Raw genomic sequence first — 26,091 nt, forward strand, 5'->3', positions numbered from 1 at the left:
CAAGGTTTACAGAGTAGTGCTGATTGCGCTTTTGCCACCGGCTCCCTGGAAGGCCTGCAGCTTCACACCACATGGTAACAAAATCCACCATTTAGTACACAGAAAGTTGTTTTCTGGGTACAGTGGTAGCTGACACAAACTTTACTGTCACTTTACAGACATCCTACATGTACAAGCATGCACACTAAGCGACATCATGAAGATAAATGTTCTTTTCTGTTGTCGTGGAATATCATTATGTGTCTAGATTTCAGTTCCTGGGTTTTCCACTGTGACCCTCAAGTAATCAGACTGGTTCAGCTGGAAATAGTGATTTCATGTAAGGAAGGAGACATGAGGAATTATGTTTGAGGCTGGAGGATTTGGTGAATACACAAAAAGCCTTGCATTCACTGTAGCTTGTTGGCTCAGAGCGAGCAGAGAAGGGAGTGTCAGGAACAACAAAACCTGGCAGTCTGGGAAATGGGCCAAAGACTAGTGAAAACTCCACCAAGCCAGTGAGAACCTGTTAAGTTATATTTTGTTTGTTTTGGTGTGTTGGGTGTTTGATGTGCATCACTTAAATTTCAAATGTTGCACATTGCAAGAGGAAGGCAGGAAAATGACAACTTGTAACCATTTTGGACAAATTCTATGAAGGCTAAAGTAATTTTGATGGCAAATAATAATGATTTTAAAACGCAAACACTTTAATAATATTAGAAAGTTTACTTATGGTGTGTTTGTGTATTTTGTTGTTTTTTTTCATTTTCCGGTAGACTCCAGTTGTTTTTTTTCTCCATTATCAGCAGGCTGTATGATATGCCTCATGGAGTGATTGCAGCCCCGTTTAGCCAGACTACTTCCTGATTCAACAGAAGTGACCAATGATATTGCAGCACTTACCTCATCGTCCCGCCCTCACCTTTACAAACCAGCCAATAGTCGCCGCCGCTCTGGCTCCTCTCTCGCAGAGGCCGAGCCACACAGGTAACTCGGAAAAAAATAGAAAGGAGAGGAGGAAAAAAAACTCCGGGGCTTGTTATGGAGTTCGTGTGAAAGACACACGGATTTCCACCCTTCTTTACCAGTTAAACCAGTATCTCTGGATAGAACACACTCAAGTACAGCAACAGGTAGAGTCTCTGACCGCAAACTCTTTCGTGGCTCCTCTGAAAGTAATCTCTCCCCCCTTTTTTCTCTCTCCGTTTATCTCAATTGAGTTTCCAGCCCTTTTGTTCGCTCTTCTTATCACTTGGAAAAAGGTGAACCCTCGTGTTATTTTTATTTTAATCTTTGCTTTAATTGTAGTTTTTACCCTTGTGGTCCCTGATGGCTTCGCACAGTGATACTCTGGTGGTGTTCTTTGGGGCAACAGCTGGTGCAAATGGGGGTAAACTGGGTTCGGATGAGAGGGAAATAATTCTCTTGGTGTGGCAAATTGTGGATCTACATGAGAAAAAGGTACGGACCTTTCTGACCCCTTCGTTCGTTGTACGGTTTCTTGTGTAGCCAGAGTGTTTGTGGCATAGTGTCTACCTCTAGAGAAACAGTGTTTGACATTTAAATCAACATGGTGTGCTCTCTGTAGCCGTGTTTCGTGCTAGCTAGTGCTACATCAGCTCTGCCTGCGTTAGCTCACCTTTTTAACAGGTGTGCGAGTGAAACTTAACGAGCAGCTGAGAAATGTAGCTTCACCTAAAGGAGAAAACACACCCTTTTGGTTTAGCATGTCAGCTTGTCCATGTAAACGACGCTTTTATTGACAATTAAGTGCTTTCATTGCAACTACATTGTCAATTGTTTGACTTTTTGAAGAGTTAATTTCCTTTATGCGGGGGGTGTCCTTGCCAGAAAGTGGTCGTCTGCCAAAAACCGATATGGCGCAGTTTCTATACGTTCACAGCCGCTTTTATCTGGGTCATTAAGAAAACGCTTTTGCTGTTATCCTTATGTGTCAACATTAGTTTACCCGCTCTGTGTTCTTCATTATGATTAATTCTGTTCTTTTTGTAGCTTAAAAGCACCAATTCAACTCATAAAATACAGTTCCCTACTTGCCAAAAAAGGACTGCAACACCTATACTCTGACCGAAATGTTATTAATGCACCAATATGACTTCAGGGTTATGTTTTAAAGGTTGCAGCCCATGAGATATGCAAAAACCATCAGTAAATTAAGTTCATTTACAGTCCAGTTTACGAATACAGACAAGGATTTTAGACATGTCATCACAAAATCTACCAAATTATGCCATAAACGACAACAAGAAACATTAAAGTTTAACATTGCTTTAAATTAGTTTTGTGTTTTTTCATGTTATGGATGTTCAATCCGGATTAAAGCGGCTGTATATGTATTTAAACTGAGAAATCTGTTTTTGGCAGACAACTGCTTTTTGACACAACGGTAGTTTGCCATTAATTAGCTTTTTTAAATGATGTATTCCGTGCCATGAAACGTTAAATCCCTCCACAGGTCGGGAAGCTTCATAAATGTCATGTTAAGCCAGACTCTTTGGAGCTGACAGACCAGTGTAAAGAAGAAACAGGACTGACTTTGGACGAAATAATCAAAGCTGAGCCCCTGGACAAAGTTCTGCAACAGGTGAGTCTCACCGGTCACTTTACTATCAGGTCATTTAATCTCCACGAGGAATCTTTATGTCACTTTAACCAAAAATAGAGTGAAAGTTGTGGTCATTGTATTCAGTTTATACAGTAAAACCTCTGTACCCTTTCTAACAATATAGGGAATTCAGAAACTTATTAAACCAAGAAAACTTTCCTCTGACAGTTTTTGCCGGGAGCGAGATGTGACACGACAAGCCTGACTGGGTATTAAGCTGTAAGCTAATGTGAAGAGAGTCAAATTTCCCATATGACCTTTGAGAAGAAACGGGCCTCCACCTGGTAGAGATGTGTCATTGGTTTGGCCCTGACAATTAAACTCTGCTGACAGTTTTGTAGAAGCTCCAGAGCAAGGATGGGCAGAGCCTAAGGTGTCTGGAGATAAGGAGTCGTCGCAGGTCTAGTCTTGTCTCGGCCTGATGCTTGCTGCAGACATCTGGAAGGCGGAATGTTTACCCGGTACCGCACCTCTGTTTTAGGCTGCAGGACAGAGAGGAGGCGAGGCTTCACAGATCAGGGGCTTCATCTTTACCTCTTTATGGCCAAGATGTGAATTGGCTTTCTTGGTTCTCCCTGTCAAGAGGTGTGTCGTGACATCCGTACTTATGTTGCCAAACATGTTTTTCAGCCACCCTTGCAGGAGTGTTTGTTTGCACTGGGTGCACTGTTCTTACAGTTTGGAAACCTCTCATTATCATGCTGGACCGGTGTGTCGGCATTGCGATTCGTGCTGTTGTGGAGTGAATGAAGTGCATGTGCTTTCATGTTTGTTTGGATAATGAGTTTTCTTATTTGTTTTCTTCAAATTCTCCCTGGGGCTTTACACTAATGACGCTGCCAGAATTATTCAACTCAACACGTAGCATACAGAATGAGAGAATTTCATGGGAGTTAAGTCTAAATACTGATGTCATTTGGGCTTTACACATACAGAGCAGGTAAGACTTCAGCCACTCTAGGTTAGATTGTGTGCTGAACCTTCAAATATTAACCCAAGCAATCAGTTTGTTCTTCTCATACCTTTGTCTCACTGCTAACTTTCTCTTACTATTGGTCACTCTGAGATTAGTTTTATCCCTGCTGATACAGGGAAGACAAGCAAGTCAAAATTGTTCAGATAGTTGGAGGCGTTTTTTGGAACTACAGTTTAAAAGCACGTGGTTCAAAGTTGTTGTATTTTTAGATGTGTCGACCCATTCCAACTTATTTGGTGTAGACTGGAAACAAGCAACTGTCTGTTATTGGTGGGCTTGTTGTATTGACCTGTGTGGTCAGAGCCCCCAAGGACGTCTGCTGCTTTTCTTTGGTGAAAGATTTATTAAGGTAGAGAAGGCTGGAGACATTAGCAGGGCTGTTAAACACTTGGCTCTCGTGCAGTTTGCCAGATTTAAACCGTATCACGGTCCTTTTTCTGTTGAATTCGGTCACTGTTAGTTGACCTTCTGATGTCCTTTTCGTAATGCTTTTCATTTGTATGTAAGATAATTATGATAAAATGAGTACAAACTGTATATGTATTAGATATGGCAAATTACCTCATGTCAAGTTGTAAAAATGGATACCAGGGTAGATTCAGTTCCACCTGTTTTTTTTTTCTCACTCGTTTCACCCAGCTCAGATGCCATAAAAATCCTACATTATGCTGAACTGTGATAGAAGCTCTGCAAAATTGAATTTAAATAACTTGAACTAAATATTAACTTTTTTCTAGTTTCTTAGTTCCAGTACAAGAAAGTCTATGGCAGCCAGGTCCAACAACAACAGATACTCCGTTTTAGTTCAGAAAGACTTTTTATGTTCAAGTCCCTCTATTGGACATTTGCCAAACTTTTCTTTTCAAAATATTAGAAATGCATTTTAAAAGCTAAATTATGTGTATCAGGAATAAATTGATGTATAAGATGATATAGCCAACATCTGTGTTTTACGAGTGAAGCTGTGATGCTTTTATCACATTATGTTGTGTTCATTTTGTATCTATGGAGTTGACTGATGGATTTTTTTTTTTAGCTGTAGTCACGCTGACGCTGGCTGTACATGCTTGACTTTAGTTGAGGGCACTGACAGCATGTTGCAGCTTGTGGTGTGTTGCATGTAACGTGAGAGTTCACAGACATCGTTGTGAAACTGAGACATGGCGTTTATATGCTCATTATTTAAAGATTTTTCAACAGTTTTGGGCCATAGCCAGAAGTCTTGGCTGGATTTGATTTTAATTTAAGTTGCTAATGTTTGACACTCACTACAAAGGTAGCCATCTTGTGAAAAGATTCCCATGATGAATCGCATTAAAGGGTGTTTCACACAACTGTGATTTGAATATTTCAGTTAAACGTTGCATAACACAAAATGCTCTAATTTGCATTAACATATCAAAAATTCTTAAGATCAAGAAATCTAGTCGCTGCTTCTTTATAAAGAGTATCTTAAAAGAAATGTGTACATGTTGCTGCAAACACTGCTTTACAGTTACAGAAGAACACAAGTTATTGGGGGGAATCAGGCTAAGAAATATGTTTTAGCCACTTCCAGATAACATAAAATTATTTTAACATGCTACTTTGGCTGTGATGAAGCTGCCTCTCTTGATCTATTGTGACTGCTTTTTGCTCTCGTCTCGAGTAATGTCCCATATGTAGAACAAAAAAATAATCACAGGTGTCTGAATACAGTTTTATGTTGGAATATGTTATTCACAATTTTGACATCAAGATGTTCAGTTTTACTGCAAATGTATATCGATTAGAAATGTTCATCGTCGGTCTCCTTGATTTCTGATCTTCATGATTAGTGTCAGGCTTGAGAAAAACATATCAGTTGGCCCTTAATATATTTACATTTAGATTGTTAGATTTGATTCTGATGCGGTGCAGTGAGTGGACAGACTCTGACAGAAAAGTTACTGTGTGCGCGTTTGTGAATGGTACACCGACTGATAACCAGTTGTTTTGCACATGAAACTCGTTTTATTTATCCCTTTTCTGCAAAATGAAGCTGTATTTCCTATCTACATGATGTTTAAGAAATTGGGTCACTACAAAAAAAACAGCGGGAGTGACTACAAAAATAAGTCCATGTAAACTCAGGGAAAGGTACTTTAATTAAAGTAATACTCAAACCCCAACTTGGCCCAGTCACAAATGGGACAACCTTTTGTGTCACAAAACGTGCTGTGGTGGAAGTGTGTGTTTGAACAGTTGCCCACAGGGACTGCCCTGACACTCCTTGCTGCTCTTATCTGAGTTTGTTTCATCCACCACCACACTACCTCACCGCTGCACACAAACAGTCCAGCTACACCGGAGAGAATCTCTGATAGGATCGTGTCCCCCTCATCTATGGAAATGCCTTTCAGTGCTAGAGCAAAACAGAAAGTTGCACCAGTAATATGTCTAACTCCTGAAATAGTTTTGGAGAAACAAATATTAACTTTTTAAAAATAAACTAAAATATGCAATGTTTCTACAGATGATATGGTAAATTATCACATCAGAAACTGCCCATGAGCAGCCATTTTTGACAACAGAGCCAAGGGTACCAGTAGACAGTAACCAGACAGATGTTAATTTTTTTTGGCAGCATGTTGCAGAAATTACATCATAACCTGTTGTATTTTATATATTGTACAATAGTCCTTTCATGTTGTTGACTGTGGTTACTGCTGTCTAGATTGTGCCCACTGAAAATGAAATCTAGCCAGTTTAAGTGGAAGCCATGACCTTTTTGTGGTTATTTTATGATGGCTTGTTGTCTACCTATCAATGCAAGATTTGTCTTCTGCTCAGCTTGTTTGTTCTGTCTAATTGTGGCTTTTGACGTTGATGAGAAAGGATGAGGGTGTGCCGCTACCTCTTCTGTAACATTTGCTTTGCTCTCAGTAATCTGGCTTTAGAAATAGGCCAAGGTGGGGCTGCATGCACAGTTATGAGCAAACATTAGTCCTCTTAACACTGTAAACATGAAATTGTGCTGTATGGCTGAGCTGAAAATGTGCTGCTACGTTAATCTATAAAACTTTGGAGTATTGTAGTGTGGGATTTCTGTGTTTACTGTTAGAAAAATGAAAGCTCCAGGTATTAAGCCAGGTGCATACTAAGCCCTGAGGGAAGAAATAACCGCATTTGACTTCTTGTCAATGTATAGAATGTGAACATTAAATGAGGTCCTGGGCTGTACATCAAAGAGTTGTACCTTTTTGCTTCATCTTTGCAGTTTATCATGTTTGTGTGAGAATTAAAATTTTGACCAAAGAGGGTTTTTGTCTGGATGGACAACAAATGGTCGGATGTCTTTAGTGTTTAGTTTCCCGGCACCTGTAAGGACCTCTTGGTGTGTATAGAGCCTTTGAAAATTTGTAAATGAGAATCATATGATAAGTTTCATATGCTAGTTAAATATTATAGAGTAGATGGGTACACAGATGAGCATGTGGTATGTCACTTTACCTATTTTAACTTCTGAAGTGGCTGCTCTCACACACTGTTTATTGGTATGGGAATGTGAAGCATCGCAGCAGATCTGTCATTAAACTATCCTGTTGTTTCTGTGGCAATGCTGACAGTCAAATAAGCACTGTTTAGGGGCACCATGCAAACACTGTGGTTTCACTTGTTCAGTAGCTCTTACACTGCAGAAAGTGTTTACAACGTCTAAGTTTTGTTTACCTCAGTACTAAATGTGTGCTTTTGGAAGTTATTCCTGCTGCCATTTTTAGACACGTTGTAAAAGCATGTAATGTAGTTTGACAGCGCACACTGACCTTATGCATTCTGTGATACTCACTTGTTCAGTGTAAAACCACCATGTTTTATCTGGTTACGTGAAAAACTGTCGTTTTTACAAGGTAAAGTAAAGAGGGATTGCTGAGAGAGAGGATTTTACAAATTCATAGTTTTGACAGGAGTTTTGTAGGCCTGCTGGTGTTCATGGGGGCCACTGTAAATAATTGAACAGTTTTTTCTTTAGTCTTCTCAGTGTTTAGTGACTCTTTAGTGTTTCTGTCCAGCCATCCTAAACCCCCCTTTATCAAACTCTGAAGCATTTCTTCCCTTGCTAGTAGCGGGTTGCTGCTGCCGAATAGTGCCACATTTCTGTCTGACTGTTAAGGATCATGCCCCAACATGCACCTCGAATAGGCTCTCCCTCTATCTGAAGGTCTGTCATAGCCAGTGGCCATGTGAAACTAGTCAGTCACTGAGTTTAAGGTGGTCCCATATCCAGATGGTGTAACTGCTTTTACAGAGGTAACTTGGAGTGTTGAGGGAAGAAAGACGGGAAACTAACAGCTTTCTAAAGTGGTTCATTTCAGAATCAAATGGCAGTTTTCATTGTGCGTGGGAATGTGTCATTCAAGTCAGTATGACTTTAAAGAAGTTTCAAGATGCCATTGTTATGAAGCGATCTGTGTGGGTGGGTCACCACATCCTCTCCAAATGCTGTATGAAAATAACAATGGCCGAAATGAATTATTTTGATATCCAATATAAGACACCTGGATTGAGACGACAAAAAGAACGGAGGTTGTGGATGTCAGATGTTGGTTAGCATGAAAATATAAGTTAAGGAGGGAATAACTGTTGTTCAATTTGACATCCAAATTATTTGTCACATTATATTGAGTTTAAAAAACAATTCCAGTAACAGCAACTTGATGTAAAGCACACCTCGTTCTTTAATATCACTATCATTTGACTGCCTTTGAAGGTGATTCAGGTGAAATCATAAGAAAATGATTCTCAGAAACGCAGGGCTCTGAATGTCATGAGCCTTAGTGCATATTGATATTAAAGAGATGGTCTTTGTTGACATTTAAACACAGCCAGCAACAGGTTGACACAACAAAAGAAACGGTACTCGCTGGACTCGTGATTGTTGTAAACAAACATGTATATGTGGGATGTGCTGGTATGTAGGACTGTAGCCATCCGAGTTTACGTAAAGTGATACAGGTTGAACTCGTATGGGTTGTTTTTGTGTTCTTACCTGGCTGTGACTGTTGGTTGTGCAAAGAGAAATCTGTGATCCTGGTGATTAGTGGTGTGATCATTCCTCTCCTTTGTCTGCTCTCTCCCTCTCACGGCAAACTCTAAAACCTGTCAGACAAGACTTGTTCCTCTTGAGAAACACTCCAATATCAAAAACACCACCTTCACTTCTCTACCTTTAGATCTAAAGTCCCTTGTTTGATTCTCTCTTTAAAATAGTGTTAGGCAGTTATTTGAATCATACTTGACCCATGTACTATTAAGCTACAAATGAATTGGAATGAAATAATTCAAAATAAAATATTACTTGTTCTTTTGTATTTGGATTTTTTAAAATCTAATTTAAACATGTTCAGGTTATTATATTGTTCTGCTTTGAAAAAACAAATAAACAAATAACATTTGATTTTCTTTTCTCCTTCCTCTCTGTTTCACTGTGCAGTTCCAGCAGTCAGTGTCATCAGAAGTAAAATGTCTTGGCAGGAACTCTTACACACTTTGTGTCAACAGTCCTCTCATCATTCGACAGGCCCTCCACCCCGAGGCTTCCAAAAAGGTGAATATTTCCTCTTACTCTCTGGACAGTCGCATGGTCCTAGGAAAATACAGAAATTCAGGATTTTAAAATGAAAATATGTAACCAGCAGCTTTTTCAGACACATTTGCTATATATTTTTTTATTTTTATTTTTTGACAAATTGTTAATCGTTTGCATGTAAAGCTCAAACATAGTGTATTAGTAATTCCACTAAATCAGATAACGGTGGTTTTCTATGTTCATGGTTTGAAATATATGTATAGTGTGTGAAAAAGTTAAATTCAAAACATCCATCCGTTATTTATACACCACTTAATTCTCATTAGTGTCGCGGGGGGCTTCAGTCTATCCCAGCTGACTTAGTGCGAAGGCAGGGGACACCATGGACTGGTCGCCAGTCTATCACAGGGTCACACACACAGACATTCACAGCTACAATTTAGAATCGGCAGTTATAATTATTAGTAATCACAGCATGTTTTTTGGACTGGGAGGAAGTCCACACATGCACAGGGATAACATGTAAACTCCATGCAGAAAGATCCCAGGCCCTGACTGGGACACAAACTGGGGATCTTCTAGTTGTAAGGCGGCAGTTCTAACCCATGATCCACTGTGGAGCTCCTAACCCAAAACACATAACTAGTGAGTTTTTAAAAAAATGTGCTGGTGTTGAATCATAGAATTTCAAAGATATGATTTTAGCTGTTCCTGATTTGTGCATTGGTCACATAGTAATGAGTGATGATCATCTTTTGAATTACAATTATCTCCTTTTTTTGTGGTCTGATTATATAACTATAACACAGGATGACTTGCGCATGAACTTACCCTCAACCTTGGAATTATTTCTTTCCTGCTTTTTGTCTTTAGGTTTCCTGGTATATCGAATATCCATATCAGATTTCTGTACTGCTGTAGTACCACACTAAATATTTTCCTTTTTGTTTCTTCCTGTCTAGAATCTTGTCCTTCCTGAATGTTTCTTTTCATTCGTGGATGTGAGAAAGGAGTTTCACAAATGCTGCCCAAATGCCGGCCCTGCACAGAAGCTCACACTCACCTCCATGCTGGAATGTATCCTTTGCCAGACCAAAATCAGAAGCTTTTTAATCGTTTTGATAAGCAGAATGGTATCTAGTATATAGACTTTTCCTTGCTAATGCACTTAAAGTGTGATAACGTGAAATGATGCAAGTGCAAAATCTTTAAACAACATTAAACTGTTAAAACCAGGTAGCAGCCTTAACTGTGTGTCAGATGTTGGTCTTCCTGCTGTGTCAGAGCAGATGATGGGAGTGAGGGAGGTGATGGGCATGGTGCAGCTGACACTCTGCATCCTGGATGAGCCCTACAGTAAGTAACCACCAGAGTTTGCACCTAAAACAATCTGACGCTGTACTAATGCCAAATGCCTTGTTTCAGTTAGAAATACCTGGACACAAGAAAGAGCAGTGAAGTGAAATGCAGTTATTAAGCAGTTCTCAGTGTGTGTTAAATACTTTACAGACCTTTTAATGTAATGAGCACTATGGCATTGAAGTCTTTACATTTCCTGCTTTTAAATTTATGGAATCTGTAGGCCTTCATGTTTACACAAATAGAACTTAAATAGAAGCTTCTATAATTTGATGATTATTAAAAAATGTCATGATTACAGTCAGAAACCCTTATGCTATTTATTCCCCATTAAATCCAGATTTCAAAAACACGTGTTACAGCAGCAAGGAATTATCCATCATTAGACAATTTACTGCTCTATAGACAGAACTCGGATGACTCCAGATATGTTGCTGTACAAATAAATCAAATTTTAATCTGAGATTTTCCATCTTGACTGTGGCAGTCCCCTTTGGCTTTACACTCTAAATAACAGCCAAGTATGTCTTTGGGTGTGATAGGTTACAGGAATGTAATGTGCTTAAAATTCACAGTACTTGGCAGAATGAACGTCTTCACTACATGAGAAGGAACATTGTTTTAAATCGAACATCTCCCAATAATAATACAATTTTGTGGGGTTTTTTTTAGATCACAAGTTCAGCTGTGTTGAAACTGTGAAGTACAAGTTCGACTCTGGCACATGGTACGTATGAACATTTAGTACACACAGTACACTGTTATCTCAGTCCATCTCTGTGTGAGTTCTTGCCACAAGTGTTAGCCAGCAGTGTTGTTTGCAGACTCACAACCCCCCTGAACTGTATTCAGATCTCAGACCTCAGGCTCTGGGCATTGATTACAGCAACAAGAAAACCACAAGTGTGTTATTAAAGCTGTCCAACTTTGCCATCAAGTGCTTACCTGGATATCTAGTAGCAGAGCACCAAATCCTGCTGTTCTCAGAAAGCCAAAAGCCTATCACCTTGACAACCCTCTGACATTTAATCATGAGAGTGTGTTCTGAGTTAAGCACTTAGTCTGAGTGGACTCTGTCTCTACAATCTGTGGACAATTTGTTCAAACATACAAGAGTGATAGTACTTTTAAAAAATATTCTAGCCATATGTGGAAATGCTTTTAATGACCTGTGCTAATTATTGTTCTTTTTGTCATTATTATGGGGATGGACCAAATGTTATTTTTTTCTTTCTTTTTGATCTCCTTTTTTTTGTGCAGCAGTAAGACGGAGCCGGTTGACAGTGAGACAGTGATCAGAGCACGAGGGCTTCCATGGCAGTCTTCAGACCAAGACATCGCTCGCTTCTTTAAAGGCCTTAATATTGCCAAGTACGTTGGACTTCCTGAGTATCTTCCAACAGTCCCATTACCCCATTACGTCATTTAAACTTCTGTTGATATAAAACACTTAAAAGTGATTTTTGGAGCTTTTAGCATGTTGGAATGAGGTGCAGACTTATTCTGTGCTTTTGATGTAGTAAGTTTGTTTTTAATTATTAATGTTTGTCGGTCAGATGAAATACTTGTAGCAGTCCCTTGGAACCTTTAAAGGTCTTTGAGAAAATTTATGTTTAAAGGCCCTTCTTATTTTAACAGAGACTTGTACTCAGCCTCAGCTGTAGTTGAGCTCTATTTTGGAAACGTTGCATTGTGGCATACTAAGCTAAGATGGTGAATTTGCTCATCAATCATTGCAGTAGACATAATCTTGTTCAAATATTAGATAATCACAGAAATGTCTTTAGAAATGGTAAGTAAGTAGTAATAGTATGACATTTTGGGAAGCATATGTTCACTTTCTTGCTGAGAAGATTAGTACCACTCTCATGTCTGTACAGTAAATACAGCATGTAGCTTGAGCCAGCAGCATTTAAGCACACAGCACAAGGTCTGGAAACAATATAGACGGAACGTAATTGCTAGGATTTAAATTCCTGGTAGTCTGATTGCGTTACTTTTAGACAGAGCCAGACTCACTGTTTGCCTGTGTTTCAATGTGTTCCTGATACTGACCTGACAAGATTCTTGGTATCGCTGATAACACAGTTCTGATGACAACACCAAGCAAAGATGGCTGTAGAAGTGAAGATGTGAAAGTAGAAAGGAAAAATCTGTTTTATACCCAACTGTGGATCCTTATATTCACTTGTGTGGCATTAAAGTGTCTGTATGCTTTTGTTTCAGGGGTGGTGTTGCGCTGTGTCTGAACGCTCAGGGCAGGAGGAATGGCGAAGCCTTAGTTCGCTTCATCAACTCGGAACACAGAGACCTGGCTCTGGAGCGCCACAAACACCACATGGGTAGTCGCTACATTGAGGTAACTTGTTCACTCATACTCAGTGTGATTTGTGTTTTAAAAATAGTTGCTTATCCAAACACTAGTTTTTCTTTAAAGTCATTAAGAGACAGTGAATGCAAGTGTATTCTAAACTAAATGATGATTGAATTATCAGGAAAAACAATTAATACCTCAGGCTTGAGAGTTAAACCCACTGATCTATAATAGACCCTGGGTGTTGTACTGGGCTGCTGAAGCGGAGGTGACCGGATATACTAAAGCGGACATCTTGTGAGCCCCAAAACAAAGCCCTGCTGTGGTCCCCTGCTGGTTTAAACAAAGCAATCCAATGCACTTGCACATGTTATTCTTTCTCGGTATTTTTATTATTTTACTCGTTTCTTACCATTTATTATGCTGTCTTGTGCAGCAATTAACTGTACTTACAGGAAAGGGGAAAACCTTTCATAAGTAAGTTGAATTTATAGTTTATTTTATGTCAGTACAAGGTACATTTCCCAAGCATGGCAGAACAGAGCCCCTTATTATATCCTGTTACTGACAATAATTAATCATTATAATTTTATTAATTTTTAAATATGCTTCTTAATAAATATTTAGACATATATACCTATAATTATAGAATAAGTTATATTCTGATATAAAGCAAATTATTAAGAAGTAAAAAATTCTTCTTGTGTGTGTGTGTGTGTGTGTGTGTGTGTGTGTGTGTGTGTGTGTGTGTGTGTGTGTGTGTGTGTGTGTGTGTGTGTGTGTGTGTGTGTGTGTGTGTGTGTGTGTGTGTGTGTGTGTGTGTGTGTGTGTGTGTGTGTGTGTGTGTGTGTGTGTGTGTGTGTGTGTGTGTGTCTGTCTCTGTGTGTGTGTGTCTGTCTCTGTGTGTGTGTGTCTGTCTCTGTGTGTGTGTGTGTGTCTGTCTCTGTGTGTGTGTGTGTCTGTCTCTGTGTGTGTGTGTGTGTCTGTGTGTGTGTGTGTGTGTGTCTGTCTCTGTGTGTGTGTGTCTGTCTCTGTGTGTGTGTGTCTGTCTCTGTGTGTGTGTGTGTGTCTGTCTCTCTATGTGTGTGTGTGTGTGTCTGTCTCTCTATGTGTGTGTGTGTGTGTCTGTCTCTCTATGTGTGTGTGTGTGTGTCTCTCTCTGTGTGTGTGTGTGTGTGTGTGTGTCTCTCTCTCTGTGTGTGTGTGTGTCTCTGTGTGTGTGTGTGACACCACTACTTGCACTACTGCTTATTGGGGCCCACAATGTAGCTGCTAGCCCAGCCTCGCTTACCTCAAAGTTTAGCTGCCCGCTTAGTCGGATGCAACATCCAGGGTTTATTTATAGATCAGTGGTTAAACCACATTGTTGTCTTACAGCTGTCATTTTTTTTTCTTAATTGGAATCAACGATCTATGACTTCCTAACTTCAGTTTGAGGGCATAACACAGTGTATGTTACTTTTGTGAGTTGAAATTGTCGTTTGTGACAATCCAGTTTTCTTCTTGTCTTTCTCAGGTCTACAAGGCCACAGGAGAGGAATTCCTCAAGATTGCAGGAGGTCAGATTTCAGATTTTTTTTCCCCCCACTTCTCTCTTCTCACCATCATAGTGAAAGACTTTCTGTTAGCTGGGGTAGCATTCTGTTTCGTGGCTTTCGTGCACCTTTGAGAAAAAACAATCCCCCACTTCCCACATCTGTAAAAGTGCAGCTCTGTAGTGACTGTAAAGGAGTAAAGGAAGGGATCTGTTTTGCTCTCTGGCTCTCTCTCCTGTTACCTGTGTCTTTGCCTCATCCCAGCGACTCTCGAGCAGCTTATCTCGGACTAATGAAAGACGCTTTGTGAGGAGCGTCCCCCTCAGCCCCCGTCCCTTCCTCACCTCCTTTTCCCTAGGCAAACCCCTCAGAGGCCAGTTGGAGAGAAATTTTACTCTGAGCTTACAGCAGCTCACCTGTTCAGTTCAGCCTCGAGCTCCGCTCCCCTGAGGGAGAGAGGGCTGACGCCGAGTGAAAGAACCCACTCAGTGTTGATACAAAGGGGGTGTGAAGAGACAAAGGCAGGGCCTGGGGCCTCTGGACCATTGACCAGCAGTCAGGAGTAACACAGGATAAAGATGGCAGAGAAAGAAACACAGTCACTGGCAGCAGATAACTTACAGTGGCTGCTAGTCAGACTCTGGACTTTACTCAGATGAGTTAAGATCAATACAGATTGACAGCACACTGGACTTTATGCAAGTAGTTCAATCAGGCATGACACAGTTGCATTTTTCAATAGATCTGAATGCAGTAAACAAATGCACAATGCAAAATGTTAAGTGCATGGGGAAACATCATTTGAAAGGGAAATCTGATGTTGTGGCTGTTTAATCTGTACAAATAAAAACTATTATCTGAATCTATTTTTTTAAAGGCAGACGGAATAGGGACAATACTTAAATCTCTTATTTAGTCAGTGCTTTGACTAGTCAGTAAGTGCCTTTCATGAACCTTATGTTCACAGTTGTTTGTGTTTGTTAGCGTCATCACTGAAAGACAATCGTATTTTTGATAAGCCATCAGAATTCTCATTTTGGCTGGGCTTGTAGTGTAATTTTTTCCTCTCAGTTAATATGTTCTACATTGTAATTGTTGGAACAAAACTTAACTGAATATGGTTAGTAGACATGCCTACAGTGCTGTGACTTTAGGTCAGTTGGTTGAACAGCTCTACACCAGATAGCTTTACTTGCGAACTGAAGGGTTGACTCAGAGATAAAGCAAGACAATTTGTTTTTATAGTCTGTGTTTGAATGGTCATATATTTCCTCGTTTTGTAATTTTTGCAACTCTCACCCTTAGACAGTCTTGTGGTTCAGAAGGTGAAGGAGGATATAAGCAAAGGAAATAAAGTGGAAAGCAGATGACTGTGTCATAAGAGCCAGGGAATCACACTGAGATGTTTAAAAATGATTATACTAAAAATAGCAAATTGGATGCAGAATACTTAACTAAGGATACTTTTGCTACACATGAAGAATTTGTGGCCCAAACATTCCTGGCAGATCGCTCTGAAGCTCAACCTGCGACAGATTTCTGTAGTTGCCTTGCTGAAGGAAATGCTTATGTGCCAGAGTGTGAAAGGGAGATTTGGGAGATGTGGCAATGCTTTTATCATGAGATAACAAAATTGTATGAAACAGATATTTTTTTTTGTCCTATGGTACCCTTTAAATTCTAAGAATGTACCTGGCTCGTGTCACTCTAAACAGAACTATATAATTGTATAAATAGTTATATAGTTGTTTGTGTATTGTGCAGCATGACACAGCAGAAGAAATAATAAGTTCCTTTTTAAATTGACAGTGAAGTGCGCGTTAGTGCACGTGATACAGCAGTGATACATTCGTGAACAGTCAGGATCTGACTTTAAATGATGTACTATGTTCTGATGCACATATGACAGGTCCGCAGTTAAACACTGATTGCAGGTTTATACAGAGGAACTGATGATAACGAGGCTTCTCCAGATGAATCCTGAGCTCCATCAGAGCTGTTAGGACATTTTTATCAAGAACAGCCAATCATTAAGGACCAAATTAAATATTCATGTTTTAAATGGGGGCTTGACATGCAGGGATAAACTTTATAGCAGATAATACATTTTTACTATATACATATTTATTATGTGGCTATAATGTCCAAAGTGACCAAGTTCTAAGACTTTTCCCTTGGATCCCATAAGCCTTAATTGTACACTGTTTTTAATGCTAATAGACAAATATTACAAAGCTAATATGCTATAATAGGATGGACCAGAACAGACTGAGACTCTTTTACAGGAAACTGACAAGGTCTTGATATACATGATTGTCAAAATCTGAAATTAGGTACACCTTGACCATGCCCACTGTCAGTGTGTGGCTTGCTGTGCTGATAAAAGAAGTTTGCTCCAAAACAACATATTAGCTTTACTTGAGACTAAATTGTGTGTTTGAGGAGTCTTAAGATCCAAGATGTTTAACCTTTCCTTTCTTTGTGACTTCAGGTACGTCCAATGAGGTGGCCCAGTTCCTGTCCAAAGAGAATCAGGTGATTATCCGTATGCGGGGGCTGCCGTTTACTGCCACACCACAGGAAGTGCTGTCCTTTCTTGGTCCTGAGAGCCCAGTTACAGATGGTGGCGAGGGTCTGCTATTTGTCAAGTATCCTGATGGACGGCCCACTGGCGACGCCTTTGTGCTCTTTTCTTGTGAAGAATATGCTCAGAATGCTCTGAAGAAGCACAAGCAGATCCTGGGGAAACGTTACATTGAGCTGTTTCGGAGCACTGCGGCCGAAGTGCAACAGGTAAATTCTTGTAGTTGTGCGGACTCATTGTGTCACACATCATGCAAATGTCAGATTTCTATTGCTCTTATCTGGGAAACGGTTGTGATGTTCTGCTTTAAAGGAGTCAAAATGATGTGAGAAAACAAATGTAAGGTCCTGACTGCTTGGTCCTTTTAATGAAAGAACTGGGTTTTAAGCTCCTCTGTCCTGCTGCCTAATATAGGTTGGTGTTGTAATAGCAAAAGTCTCTTAAAAACATGGGAACTTGTAGCTATGGTTTTCTATTTTAGATGCTAACATGCCTGTGTTGTCGTTGGCTTGTTTTGCCAGATTGTTTTGAACATTAAAAGCTTCTCTTGATAAATATATTGGCAAATCCATGCATTTGATTTTCTCGAAATTAAGGTTCTTGTGTAAGTATTTTTGTCATCTATGAGTAAGCCAAAACCGTTTCCTTCCAGTGTGTCATACTTGTCACTTTGGGCTGAAGTCCACAGCAGCTGCTTCCCTTGTCAGAATGTTTCCAGAGAACTGATGTCATGACAACACAGACAAGAGAGCAAACATTGTGTTGAAACTAAGTGACAAAACAGTCGAGACATCCAATAATTTACATGATCATGGCGTCGTACAACTGATGATTAAATTTATGTAATTGGACAATGTATTATTTTTTTTTTTAAATCAATCACCATGAAGAATCAGTTTGTTTAAACTAGCAGGCCACAGGCCAGTCTTTATTTTGAGTTTGCATTATAACATATTGTGTTGTGTCTCTATTTTGCATTTGCAAAACATTTTAATGATTGTAGCCAAGCCTCCTGTTACACTGCAGGAATTCCTTCGTGAAGAAAAAAGGCGAAATTAAATTTGTTGTCTTTTAATTATGAAAGAGATCATTTATTTGCTAAATTGATGATTTTTTTTTTTTTTTGTAGGTCCTGAACCGCTACATGTCTACACCTCTGATCTCCACACTACCACCCTCACCCATCGTGCCTGTCCCAGTCCTCGCTACACCTCCCTTCCTTCCAGCAGCGAGCAGCACTCGAGACTGTATTCGCCTCCGTGGTCTGCCCTACACTGCCGGCATCGAAGATATCCTGGAGTTCATGGCTGAACACACTGTTGACATCAAACCTCATGGAGTTCACATGGTCCTTAACCAGCAGGTCAGAGAGGACATGGAGCCAGCCCCATATGTTACTGTGAAGCTCCATGTCTTAGAATGATGCCAAATGTAATATGTACACACCATTTATTTATCAGGAGTCCCCTCATCAAACTGAACAGCTGTAAAATATGAAAGTACCTTAAGCAAATCACATGATAGTAGTGCTGGGAGCAGCGTTATTTGTCAGTGTTACTTACTCTACAACTTTCATAATTATCATTTGACCCACAGATTTTTCTACTTCAGACAAAATCACACATATATGTGACGCTCAGTCTTCTTTTTTTTTTTTTTTTCTGCCTTTTTTTCTCTCTGTGCAGGGGCGGCCCTCTGGTGATGCCTTCATCCAAATGAAGTCACCTGACAAAGCATTTATGGTAGCCCAAAAATGCCATAAAAAGACAATGAAGGACCGATATGTCGAGGTCTTCCAGTGCTCCACAGAAGAGATGAGCATCGTCCTGATGGGGGGAACCTTGAACCGCAGTGGCCTCTCGCCTCCACCCTGCAAGCTTCCCTGTACGTTAACCCACCAAGTGACAATGTTTAAAGCAGCAATTAGACTTATATCTGTTTGATAATAGCAACAGTTTGTTAACCAGGATCAAGATTTTTAGCACCTTTGCTCATTTCACCCCTCTGATCCAGATTGAAATATCTCACCAGCTATTGAATAGAAGGCCATTAAACTTCATACAGGCATTCATGCCACCCTCAGAATGAAATGTAATAATTTCAGTTCTTCACCAAATACTTGCAAAATTAGTTTCTTTATATTCAGCCTCAGCTGCACTTTGTCTTTCGTGCTAATTAGCAAATGTTAGCATGCTAAGAAAATATGGTTAACACGGTAAACAGTAGTTTGGGGCTTGAATTTCTATTGACTCAGCAGTGAAATAACCAAATATGTGATCTCTGAACTACTCAAAGCAAAATTTGAAACATCACGTCACATTTTTATTCTTCAAATGTATTTGAAAAATTATTTTACAGCAAGATAGCCTGTTGGTAGATGATAGGAACATGCATACGACGAAGCTCTGCCACTGTACACAGTCTCTGGTCTGGAAACAGTGATGCAAGCTTAGGCTGGATTGAATGCAGCTCTAACTGTGTACTTTGCTCAGTTATGACTCGTATCAGTCTTTGCTGCTAGAGATTAGATTGGGAGCAAGAGAGCACCATCAATTTTTTTAAAATTTTCTTTGTGAACTTTTTAATGATCATGAATCAACGATTTCTAAAGTTATTATAGATTTATTACATATTTGCAAAATGAAGGTGGTTTTGCTCTTTCATCTGTGATTTAAATGTAATTGGAAGTGATTTATTTTTTGCACTCAATTTTATTGACCCACAAAGTCGGCACTATTGTCGCCGTGCCGCCTGTTTGGCACTGAGGGAGACGTTGCTGCCCACAGCCTCACACAGATAGTGGCTGTTAGTATGTAAATACATCTGTACCGTCGTGTGTGTGTTTACAACGCAAGAATGACAGCCTGAAGGACACTTCAGGCTTTGTAAACTACATTGCTACAGAGGAGGTTTTGTGAGACCTTTTCAGTCTGATGTGGTGTTTTTCAGAAAAAAAAAACAATCACAGCCTTTTTGTTACAGTTTAGTCTTCCTCTTGCTGTGACTGTTTTAATAAGCATGACAGTTTACTCTCATAATCTAAGCCACCTATTTGAAAGTAAACTTGAAGATGAATGTTATAATCCAGATGGCAATAGTAAGCACTAAATGTTGAGGAAGAAATTGGATGGAGCTACTGTTCATCACTCATTAGTTTATGGGCTGCCATTTTAAAGCCTTGAATTTGGAAATTGGCTGTTGCTGTGTTGGTTGGATGGTTTTTTGAAACCAGATGTGACAAACAAGGAGTAGATCTGTATGACAGTGACTTGTCAGTTGCAAACCCTGCACCCTCCCTGCTTTCTCATCTCTAATGGGACCATAATTTAAAAATATGGTAATTCTCTCATTGACTTGTCTATGATCTGACTTCTTTTTGCAGTCAGAAAGAATGCAGGCACTTCTTTTCTTCACTAATTCAGACCATCTTTTAAATACAGTCTATGAAGAAAGTGTCAAAATTGCAGTGCTGATCAGTTTTTAACTGACTGGCTCAAGCCTGACCACTGAAATCTGATAGAAAATAAACAGGATTTGGTCTTCATAACATTGTTGTGTTGTATACTATGCTCATGCATCAAGCCAAATGATTCATATGTTTAATCCCACATTACTTGTATCAGGACTGTACATGTACTCTCTACATACATGTCTTTGTCTGGTCTGTAGGTCTGTCTCCCCCCACAGCCTATGCTGCCTTCCCCACTCCCCCTGCCATTCTCTCTGAGGCTGCCCTCTACCAGCCTCCTCTGCTGGCTGCTCCCAGACCTCCTCAGACCACCGCACACAGCCCCGCTCACACTCTGGCCTACTACCCTCCTCAGCCACATCTCTACATGAACATGAACATGAACTACACTGCTTACTACCCCAGGTCAGTGCAGCATCAGCTACAGCAAACTACTCGGTGGATGGAAACAAACCACGTCTTCCTCATGTTTTTTTGTTCTTGTCCTTTGTCCATTTGCTCTCCAGCCCTCCAGTCTCTCCTTCCACTGTTAGCTACTTTGCAGCTCCACCAGGAGCAATGGCAGCAGCAGTCGCAGCTCAGTCTCACCCCGCTGCAGCCGCCGCCTCTCCTGTACTGTCCCAGCCTGGTGCCCTGGTCAGGATGCAGGGACTGCCCTACAATGCTGGAGTCAAAGACATCCTCAGCTTCTTCCAGGGATACCAGGTCAGTACATGCTGCACTGAAATGAAGGCACAGACATGAATGTGCGTTTGTGTTTCGAGGGATGTCACCCAAAGATTAGTATTGAAATGCATAGCGATACACAGTGAAAGGATGCTGTTTAAGATGAATTCTCTAGCATTTTAGCTCCATATGTAGAATGCTCTCATGCTTTCAGTTGTATCTTCTTTCCGGAAGGCCCAGAACAGTACTTTAGTAAGTTCTGATGAGTGTTCATAGCAGATAATGATGGTGAATACCAGGATAAGACTTGCTAGTATTTTTTGCACTGTTTTGTTATTTATGAAGTCCCATAATCTGCTACCCCACATGACCGAGTCTTGAGCTGTTGTACCATTAAGTGCATTTCTGTTGAGGCTTTTTATTGCAGAATCAAACCACATCACTATTCAACTAAGGGACATGTGAATACTTGTGCTCTTCCCCCTCCTCTTTGCTTCCCATATTTATTGCTGCCAGTCCAAATTAGGTGGAGTCCCCTGAAGCAGGTATGAACCCTGACAGGTGTGGCTGCAGACAGTCTGCAGGTTGGGGAGGGGAGGAGTGGGGTTTAAGGTGGAGGAGTTGTGTTGTGGTTATTGTTGGGACACAGATCTCGGGTCTGCTTTTTTCTGTATTGCTCATGCCATTTTGTGCTTATAAAACCCCTATACTTTTAACTGTATGTGTGTGTGAGTATCAAATTCACAAAAAGGAGCTCTGTTTGAGTTGTACACTGGAGAACTTAAATACTATCAGAGAAATGTGAGTCCATTAGTGTACCATGTGTGTGTCTGAGAGCTGACTCCAGTTCTGACTGTTGGCTGAACTTCTGCAGTCCTTAATGGAGTGAGTGTGCGCTTTTTTTTGGCTGCAGTAGCGTCTCTCACACTGGCCCTGGGTGAGAAACCAGTTCCCACACCAGCACTGGTGTCCTTTACAGCACATTCCCAGACTTAATCACTGTGTAGTTCAAATGTAGCCTGTTCAGACAGTGTTTGGTGAGTGTGTGCGTCTGGTTTGGTGTGTTTTTCTCTTCCTGCTCGAGAAACATTTTGAGAGCGTATACATCTGCATCTTGTGTGTGTCTAAAACTGTGTGCTGTCATGTGTGAAACGATGTGGAGCCCTCCCACCCTGACTGTCTGCTCATTATTATACTATCTGTAGTACGCCCCTGACGAGTACAGCGGCATGGTTCAGATGAGCGAACAGGCCAGGAGTCTGATTCAGCCCAAAGAATGGCTCTGTCTTTAGGGACTCACCCCAAGGTAAGAAGAGCCTCCAGACCAGAGAAGCAGAGTGGAGAGAGGGGGCATTTCCTAAGTTAAATAATATCTATATGTTTTGGCTTATGCACATCAAAAACTAACATCTACTGTAGGCTAGTAGCTTTAAAATGCCCACTAAGTGCTGAAATGGTGATTTGCTGGTCAAAAAGTCTGCTTTAAGGGGTGAAAGCTTTTCAGTAGCTATATTTAGGTGCATGCATTACATTAGATATGGTCAGTTATATAATGAAGAAAAACAAATTTAATTTTAATGGTATATTTTATAGGTAAAATCGCCAATTTATTATTTGGTGAATAAGTTTAATCTGATTCAAAAGGAGCCACCATAACTTTACCAAGGAAGACTTTTAATTGATTTATTACAGATAACTTCTTTCATATGACAGGCATAAAAAATATCAGAAAAAACCTAGACTGCTGCTAGAAACACAGCATAACCAGTCATACTCATGTAAGTCAGTTCATAATTTAGCCACGACGGCCCAGTCCAGCCAGCGAGGTTTACAGCTCCTGATCCGACATGTCGACCTGCTGCTTCACATCTGCCTCATAACTGAAGGCTTTTGCTGGAAGTGTTGATTCTAGGTTCCTGACAGACACTTATGCAAAACATACGCAGACTGTATGAAATGTTACGAGCTTGTTTTGGTATTATTAAGTCCTTTAAGTGATTCGAGACCAAAATCCGTGTGCGTCTTAAATTTAAAAAATATTGTGGCTGATTCTGTCTTGTTGTTTGTAAATGTAAAATTATTAGTCCTACCCTACATTTATCTTTCAAATTTTTGACGTAAAACCTTTGTGGTACAACTGCTTCCTGCAAATAACTGAGATGCCACATCATTTGAGGCCTACTTAAGGCAAAGACTTTGGTTTTGCCAGTACCATGTTTTGGTGTTGCCCCAGCAACAGGGAAAAGTAAAATGTAATAATCAAAAGCCACATTTTCCAAGAAGCAAAGTATCACTTTGACTGCAGGTCTTAAGGTTTTGAGAATGACTAAAAGGTTGTAAGGCTATATGCAGAAGATGACGTGAACATTTTGTGCATTCTGCATTTGGTCGATACAGTTCTGTGAAGAAACGGATAAATTAGTTCAGTGATTAACAATCTGAACTTAGGACCAAGACTTTAGCTCATGTTTTGTTTAATATGTGAGATTAAAAGCATGCAGACTTTGGGGACCTGATGAGCCTCGCCTGTCTCACAGCGACAGTGAAAGCTGTCAGTCCTCAGGGACAATTGAGCGCATCACTTTTTCTTTTTTTTTTAGAAGTATTTAAAGTGTAGATTAGCATTTGTTTGCCAGCTGAAATATTAGCACACCACCACTGTCAATGTACCAATTTCAGTGTAAATCACTCTTATTCAGCACTGCTACACTTAACCATTGAGTCCAGGACTTCTTCACTAACTTGACCATTCTAGTGGATAAATACTGAGAGCACTATCATGGTCTAATTCACTGCTCTGTGATCAGTGAATTGTTTCTTCTCTGCATGTCTTGAGGAATCAGATTGTTTTTTTTTTTTTTATTAAACGTGATTGTGGTGCAGGACATGAGTGCATGCACGGAACAGATCCTTATAGTGTGTTGCGTTTCGACCTGCCATGTGGGTTTTTTCAGGTCTTTGAGAACAGCTTGTACTCTGCTTGAACTCCTCAAACTCTGCTTATTTCTTCCTAACTGCTTCCTAACCGGACTGGTTTGATGAGATGATCTTTCCTGGTGCGTTTTTCCTCCTCAGCTTTGTGGGCTCCCCCTGGTGTTTTCATGCCGCAGCTACATGGAAAATAAAGTCACCTGTTTTCTTCAGTTTTTTTCCCTTTCTTTCTTTTTTTTCTGTAGCTCCAACCAGAAGCTGTTCTCATATTGTATAACTTCAGTGGCCAATGCAGCGGCGAGGCCTTGATCACCTTCCCCAGCGAGGAGATCGCCAGGCGGGCTGTAGCCGAGTGCTCCAACCACACTTTCTATGGCCAGCAGATCCACCTGGCCTTCTGTAACTGACCACCAGGCCTCCATCTCCCTCTCCACCACACTCAGTTTATCATCCCACAGAAGAACAGTCTCTGTTCTCTCGCAGACACTTTGCTTCAGCTCCGAGCTCCAGTAGATTCCAGTGCTGGCTTCTCCCTCCTCCATGATCTAACCCAAACACACACCTGTCAGTTCTGACGCTCCTGAAGCTGCTGATGGAGTTGAAACATCCACAGATGAAGCAGCTACAGTCTGTAAAGGTTCATGTTGGGGGAATGACTTTGTGGATGTCGCGTCAAGCGTTTTTCTGCATTTGCTCATATTCTAATAGCAGGTTGTGGAGAGATGGTGTGGAGTCTGGACAGATCATATCAGTGGCTCTGCGAAGCCAAACATGCAGGTATATTTAATACTCTATATGTGTGTGCCCCATTAAACTGTACAGATGTTCATCCTGAAATGCTTGAGGCTGTACAAACCACTTCTACACACAATCTTCTCTGTATATTTCTAAATTTTCACTGTTAACCACTAAAGGATTTAGAGTTTTTTGTGTTTAGGAACCTTTTGTGTTAGTTCTATGCAAACACAGCTGTGTGTATGTGCAGGCTCCATGTTTATTATTTGACGGCCTCCAGCAGTGCCGTGGTGTCGTTGAAAAAAGAAAAAAAAGCCATAAAAGTGACTTAGACTACTGACAACAGTACAACTGTACTCTTAAACTGAATGAATTAATTTAAATTGCTTTGAGCTTCAGGGACTACTAGCTTATTCTGCATTACAACACAGCTGTACCAACTAATAGCTAACTTTATTTTTATTAGCTTTTTTCTGTAAAAAGCGTTTGTATGATAACAATCCATTTGCTTTTTCCTAGCACTACGTTTTTTTTGCTCTAAACAAAGAGTTAAGGAATTGAGCATCTTTAGCAGAGTAGCAAGACAAATTGATTCTATTTTTATCAATGCCATTTCTTTACAAAAGCTGAAATTTAGTTGTTAAATGTGTAAGGACAGAGGCGTATCCTGAAGTCTAATATAATGATGGACCTAAGCTGCTGTATCTGTTCCCTTCTTGTTTCCAGACTGTAACAATCAGTCCGAGCCATGCTTTCATCCCTGTTATCAACCAGAGTATTGTGTAAAGCTGCATGAGTTTTCCTGTGACAGGCCTGCTGATAGATGCCTTAGTTTTTCACCTTTACTGTGCCTACATTACCCAGAGTGCAATACTGGCCCATATGCAGCCAAATCACCCTCTGGTGGCAGAAGAGCTATTTGTTTCTTTGGATGCAAGTTTGAGACTTGTATGAATTTAGACTTGTGTATAAACTGTAAACAATAAAAGTGTTGACAATGATGCATGTTTCAGTCGTTACTTGGAGAACAATACAAAGACAAGTAGAAAGACTTTCACCTTTCTGTTGTGGTCCACCTTTTACTGCTCCTGAATCAGCAGAGAGCAGAAGAGAAGCAAACGGAGTTTAGGTTGCATTGAAGCGTAGCAAACAACATGAAAACAGTAAAGACACCTGTTTTAATATGACTACAGGTAGCTTTAAGAGCACTCAAGAGAGAGCAGCCCTTCAACAGTGTTAGTTATCTGTAGAAACACTCACTGAAATAAAACTATTCCAAATGTACAGCTGATTTGAATGACAAAACAAAGCTTTGCCAGCTGCAGTGAGCTTTTTACTGCGACCACTGAGGCCGCTGATAACGCCA

The 26,091-nt window shown here is 40.3% G+C and overlaps 1 protein-coding gene across 3 annotated transcripts; it reads left to right on the forward strand.

Annotated features, from left to right (window-relative positions):
- The first annotated feature begins 1,007 nt into the window (after positions 1-1,007).
- Positions 1,008-25,726, forward strand: esrp2 (epithelial splicing regulatory protein 2). Of its 3 annotated transcripts, XM_022208992.2 has the most exons (17): positions 1,008-1,115; positions 1,291-1,443; positions 2,459-2,587; positions 9,037-9,150; positions 10,095-10,209; positions 10,393-10,488; positions 11,164-11,218; positions 11,752-11,862; positions 12,718-12,850; positions 14,322-14,364; positions 16,832-17,133; positions 18,054-18,287; positions 18,610-18,808; positions 20,594-20,798; positions 20,900-21,098; positions 22,265-22,365; positions 24,236-25,726. In XM_022208992.2, exons 2-16 carry the CDS (start codon positions 1,312-1,314, stop codon positions 22,349-22,351), a joined length of 2,154 nt encoding a protein of 717 aa, XP_022064684.2. In that variant the 5' UTR covers positions 1,008-1,115; positions 1,291-1,311; the 3' UTR covers positions 22,352-22,365; positions 24,236-25,726. The 3 variants fall into 3 exon arrangements, with proteins under 3 accessions (XP_022064684.2, XP_051800883.1, XP_051800884.1); XM_051944923.1 differs by lacking the exon at positions 1,008-1,115 and having other exon boundaries at positions 1,251-1,443; positions 11,755-11,862; XM_051944924.1 differs by lacking the exons at positions 1,008-1,115; positions 22,265-22,365 and having other exon boundaries at positions 1,251-1,443.
- The last annotated feature ends 365 nt before the right edge of the window (positions 25,727-26,091 follow it).

The sequence above is a fragment of the Acanthochromis polyacanthus genome, chromosome 2, assembly GCF_021347895.1.
Source record: "Acanthochromis polyacanthus isolate Apoly-LR-REF ecotype Palm Island chromosome 2, KAUST_Apoly_ChrSc, whole genome shotgun sequence".
NCBI classification, from domain to species: Eukaryota; Metazoa; Chordata; class Actinopteri; family Pomacentridae; genus Acanthochromis; species Acanthochromis polyacanthus.